Source organism: Hevea brasiliensis, chromosome 3 (assembly GCF_030052815.1).
Source record: "Hevea brasiliensis isolate MT/VB/25A 57/8 chromosome 3, ASM3005281v1, whole genome shotgun sequence".
NCBI classification, from domain to species: Eukaryota; Viridiplantae; Streptophyta; class Magnoliopsida; order Malpighiales; family Euphorbiaceae; genus Hevea; species Hevea brasiliensis.
The window spans coordinates 6,136,057-6,141,672 of NC_079495.1; the positions used below are offsets into that span (position 1 = coordinate 6,136,057).

At 32.0% G+C, this 5,616-nt stretch overlaps 1 protein-coding gene across 1 annotated transcript; it reads right to left on the bottom strand.

Annotated features, from left to right (window-relative positions):
* Window positions 1–2,073: 2,073 nt before the first annotated feature.
* LOC110668389 (40S ribosomal protein S5) lies at window positions 2,074–4,954 on the bottom strand. The gene is made up of 5 exons (XM_021829593.2): window positions 4,811–4,954; window positions 4,616–4,721; window positions 2,840–3,111; window positions 2,464–2,667; window positions 2,074–2,369 (listed from the first exon to the last, which is right to left on the bottom strand). The coding sequence occupies exons 2-5, from the start codon at window positions 4,712–4,714 to the stop codon at window positions 2,315–2,317; spliced, it is 630 nt and encodes a 209-aa protein (XP_021685285.1). The 5' UTR covers window positions 4,715–4,721; window positions 4,811–4,954; the 3' UTR covers window positions 2,074–2,314.
* Window positions 4,955–5,616: the final 662 nt, after the last annotated feature.

Sequence of the window (5,616 nt, forward strand, 5' to 3'; positions counted from 1 at the left end):
TACACTGTAAGTCCAAACAAATTTAATCAATTTTTTTAAAAAATTTTTATTTATTAATTCAAGAGGATTTATTTTTTCAGTTACAAATTCAGTTATACATATTTTTATAAAACAATGTGCCAAAATTATTAAGGCATGCGTAATAAATAATTTTAACAAAACATGCAATTTGAAATTTATTAAAAATATGAAATTAAGGGAGAGAATTTTTTATTTATGGTAACTTGTAAATCTTCTATTATAGATAATATAAGACTTTAGGTTTATTTAAGTTGAAATTAAGGAAATTTTGAGTTTTAAGAAAAAAATTAAAATTCAGCGACAACATTGAAAAAATATCTAAAATTGAATGACTGCGAGTGAAAAAATAATACATATTAATCTAGAAATATGCAATAGCCAATTATCATGATTTTAATTATACTCAAATTAAAATTGAATGAGTTTAAAAAAAAAAAAGTTGAGTGATTTTGATGAAATAATTCATAAAGTTAAGTGATTCCGAGTGATGAATTACCCTACTTTTATATTGCTTCACATAATTACATATATAAATTTCGGAAAACTAAAAATGCACTTCAAAAGTAAATCATAAAGTTTAAGGTAGTGAGACCCGAGCAATAGATTGCTTAGATATTTTATCGATAACCTGAGCGATGACCAACCGATCGTTGGCTAAATATGCCTTATCGCAATTGGTAATGGTTATGCTCTCCAAGTACTTGTTTATAAGTATTAGAACAACTCCATAAGTCAGGCATGCTTACTATGCCAAATTGATTAATGCAATCTATTGTTATTGCTTTCTTATTCGTTCAAACAAACCACTAAATTAACAGTTAGAGTGGCTAGAATTGACCATCAACCTCACCATTTATATGCATTACAGGCGTACATCATTATCAGATTTGTCAAAGGGATTCACAACAACATCAGTGGTGTCATTTGTGAAAATATTAGCATTGAGCAATATCCCACAATTTTTCATCATGCTTTTCTTATTTCATTTGTGCTTTGGTGAGTTTTTAATTTTTTAATTTTAATTTATTTCTTTAGTTAGAAACTTGCGAATGTAGATATACAAAAGCTTTTTCTAAAACATAATTAGAGTTGAAAGATTTTATTTTGATAATTTTAAATTATGTAATTGAAATAAAATAATCACCTTAATTGACAGACGGTTGACATAATTTACTTAGAAAAAGCTACAATGCTCATTCTAAAAATTATATGTATATCATTGGGTCCTTGATAAAAAAACAACCTACTTCCTGTTTCTTCATTTCATATTAGTAAAGAAAACTGTTATTTAATTGTTTTATGCTCTTAGTTTGTTGAAAATATGGAAGCTCAGTAGATTGGTTTCTCACTCTCTTGAATCTTGGTGGCTACAAAAGCAACGCTATATCCCAATGTCAAACACCCACCTAGCTAATCTGAAACTCACCTTCCAATCTCGATCTAGGAGCTTAGAAGCTGTTGCATGCATTATTCGAGAGGACTTTAAAGGGCTTATGATAATTAGAAAGTCCACGATGCGCTGAAGCTTTAACTTAATTTAACAATATGAACATTACACGATCGGCATTTTCTCTTTGTTGTCTAACGAGGCCCCAAAATAGGTTATACTTCGACAACGACCCCAAGACACGAAGGCTTACCTGTGCCCTTACTCGAGCCTTTCACAAAACATCAGCGTCGAAGGCTTTCTCAGACAAACCACTTCCTGCGTTATAAAAACTCCACTTTCGAAATTTTATACAAACAATTCGTGAATAATAAAAACTAGATTTATACCCAAAAGAAAAACACATTAAATTTGATTAAAAATTTTGAAAAAGCATTTTGGCATTTTAAAATTTTTATAACTAAAATACTTAAATTAGAATTTAGAAGTCATTAATAAGCATTTTGCAATAACATTTTTTCCGCACAAATAGAAATGATGAACAGATTCCAAAAAACAAAATAGAAGCGAGTTGACCAAATCCAGTAAATCATCTCGAGGCCCACAGCACCAAAGACGAGCATTTATCTGTGCTATGATACACACATGCCATTACAAATTGAAAACACACACACAAATAAAATTCATGATATTTATAAAAAGAAAACGCAAAATTTGAGCAACTTTAAGTTGCTAATGCATTCTTAATAACATGATAAAACTCCAAATAAAAGGAAAGCAATCGTTAGCACAAATAAACACCAGGCGAACATCATTAGTATGCTCAAAATTTTACAACAGAACTAAAAAAATCCTGAGACAAGCAAAAAACTTTTTCCACTGCCATCCCCATCTGGCATTGATATCTCATCGGTTGGCCTTAGCAACTCTTTCAATCTCATCCTTTTTCTTGATAGCATAACTGAAAACGCAGGGTGGGTCATGACCAGAAGTAAGCAGAACAGATATCAACTGTTCAGAAAGAGAGAATATGAAAAATAAGAATGAAATTCAACCTGTTGGAAGAGCCCTTTGCAGCATTGATGAGCTCGTCTGCCAAACATTCTGCAATAGTCTTGATGTTTCTGAAAGCAGCTTCACGAGCACCAGTGGTAAGGAGGTAGATGGCCTGGTTAACACGCCTCAGAGGAGAGATATCCACAGCCTGACGCCTGACAACACCAGCAGAACCAATTCGAGTGGCATCTTCCCGGGGCCCACTTTAGTAATACAACATTGACCGAAACAAAGAAAAAATTGAGTCAAATAGATAAAGGTAGGAAACATAAAATCCAAATGCCTACAAAAACAGGGACATCATGCAATGAACTTTAAATATCCAGAGTAAACCCAACATCCAATTGTACTCCAGCATAAAACCAAATAATGCACCTGTTAATCACGGCATCCACGATAACTTGGATTGGGTTTTGATCAGTTAGGAGATGAATGATTTCCATAGCATGCTTCACAATCCTAACTGCCATCAATTTTTTCCCATTGTTTCTGCCGTGCATCATCAATGAGTTTGTAAGCCTCTCTACAATTGGGCACTGGGCCTTCCTGAAACGCTTGACTGAGTACCTCCCAGCAGTGTGCGGAACATAGGTTGCATGCTTAGCTGGTTGGACTCCAATGTAATCACTCAAGGAAATATCATTAACCTGATGCACAAAAAATTCAACAATGAACCCTAATTGAGAAGATAGATCTTAACATATTAATTTTAAAGATCACAGCAATATGGCCCCAACACACAGATATAAAAACCATAGTCATATTAAAGATTCAAGATCCAGAGGGCATTTTATATGATCTAATTGAGAACATATATTTGACTGGCTAATCAGTTTGCAAAGCCATGGAACTAGCACTAGCAGGTGCAGTCCCATGAGGCAGCAACCATCAGTTTAAGCCAAAGTTCATCAAATTATTCAAGCCCAAAAAATAAAAGATAACATATTAAGGTTCCGTTTGTTTCGCGGAAAAATGACTTTATATGTAAAATATGAAAAATATTTTCCAAAAAAATATTTTCCATAAAAATATTTTCTGGTTGTAATATTAAATTAATAATACTTATTTATCTCATATATGTATAAGTGTGTTCACATTTTAATAAGATTTTCAAAATTTAGAAAATAGAAAATAACATTCTCTTTTAAAAAATGAAAGCCATTTTCCTTAGAAATGACTTAATTTTCCTTTGACCAGAAAAATGAAAAATACTTTTCATTGACCAATTTTCCTAAGTGTTCCCAGACAACAGAAAATACCAAAAATGTTTTTTAGGCAAATATTTTCTGTAAAACAAACGGAGCCTAAAACAACAATAGGCTGTGATATTTCAAAAAGGGGGTGGAGCTCTGGATAGGCACAATAAAGCAAATGTTAATACCTATGACAATTTCAGTAAAGCACAAGAAACAACTTAGATGAGGTGTGCCTTGCTATGTCTGTATGTGGCTACTCACATTATATACAGTTACAATTAAGCCTAACCAGTTGGGCCCTCAACAAGACAAGCAAAAGCAACCAAAAAACAATATCTCAGTGCCACGGCTATATACTTCCTAACCACAAAATTATCACAATTCTTTAACTTCTTCCCTCAATTGAGACATGCAAGAAGGCACATAAAGCAAACAAATTATCTAGAATTGCGTTATTCATCCTTTGACCGCTATCTTTGTTAAGAACGTCCCACACAAAAATTTATAGGCAAATTTTCACAGTAAAAAACCCAAATTAAAGTTGGGACTTGGAAAACTACCCGACATTCACAATTGGCCGGCACAAAGCAAAACAGAACGAATCCAAACAAAAAGCAACAAACTCAGAAACACCACACAATCTCTAATATCTGTGATATTTCATTTTAAAAAAGATTACATTCAATAAGCTATACACAACTCTATACAAAACAGAGAATAAAATATGGAACTGGACAACACATATTAAACCACCAGAGATTACTCAAAACCCAGAAGAGCAGATCAAATGATAAACAGAAAAAAATCATAATAACACAGATCAACATATACATACAATTGCAAATAAGATTTAACCACGTTCTAATCCAAACATCAATCAGAAGCAAAATACACTTAATATAATAAAAAAAATAATTAAAATGATTGAGAGTGAACAGGAGAAGCAACTTATAACCTGAACTTCCTCAAAGGTCCATCGGTTGAAGAGTTTAACCTCGTTGTAAGGCTGAGTAGGTTCTCCCGTCACTGGCGTCGCTGCCAAGGTTGCCGCCATTGCTTACCTGAAAACATAATACATAATGGTAAGCAAACGAGAGAAAGATTCCAGAGTAGACAAAAGATAATCGTAGCAAGACATAGGCTAGAAAACCTGTAATTCCAAGAGCTGAGTGAGAAGAGAGACTGAGTGAGAAGAGAGAGAGGGCGAAGCGGCTCTCAGCGACCAGGAACAGAGAATAACTTCTGATTGAAGCCCTATTTCTGATCGGGTTATTATACTCTACCAAAAGACAGCCTAAGAACGGCAAAAAGACTCTTTTATCCCTGACTCTTCGTTTTGCTTAAATTTGGTATGTTGTGCTCTACAGATTCTTCTATTCAAAGCCCAGCTGCACTTTAATTTTGGATCCAAAGCCCCACACTAAGGACCAACATCACTAATAAAATAAATAATAATATTTCCTTTCCCTTATCACCCGCAAATGCGCCTATCCTCCCCATTCATCCTTCATAAATCATAATAATATTAATACATAAAATTATTATTATTATTATTATTTTTCAATTTCTATTGTAGTTTTCAATAAATATAAATATATATGTAGTTATTTTATTAATTTAATAAAAAATCTTTTTTTTTATTTATAGATTATAATGTAATTTAAACTTATTAGCTATTATATATTCAATTTATAATGAATTAATATCTTCAATCTAAATTATTTTCTAAGATCCATTGATTATTAAACACTGTTAAAATATATTGACCCATTTTCATATGATCACGTTAAATTTATAGAATCAATCAAATAATGAGATTAATATTCAAACATTAGAAACTTAGAGTTTGAATCAAATAAACAGATGAACGTATTTAAATTTTATTTTTAAGATTGATATAAATTGCATTATATATAAGAAACGTTTAAAAATTTTAAAATTTCATAATAAATTCAA

What these genes read in the sequence shown, in the direction of transcription:
- LOC110668389 (XM_021829593.2), bottom strand. Translation starts at nt 4,714, where the DNA reads ATGGCGGCAACCTTGGCAGCGACGCCAGTGACGGGAGAACCTACTCAG. An exon ending in GTGGATGCCGTGATTAACAG is followed by an intron (nt 2,668 to 2,839) that starts GTGCATTATTTG and finishes GTATTACTAAAG; the next exon opens with TGGGCCCCGGGAAGATGCCA. An exon ending in GCAAAGGGCTCTTCCAACAG is followed by an intron (nt 2,370 to 2,463) that starts GTTGAATTTCAT and finishes CTGCGTTTTCAG; the next exon opens with TTATGCTATCAAGAAAAAGG.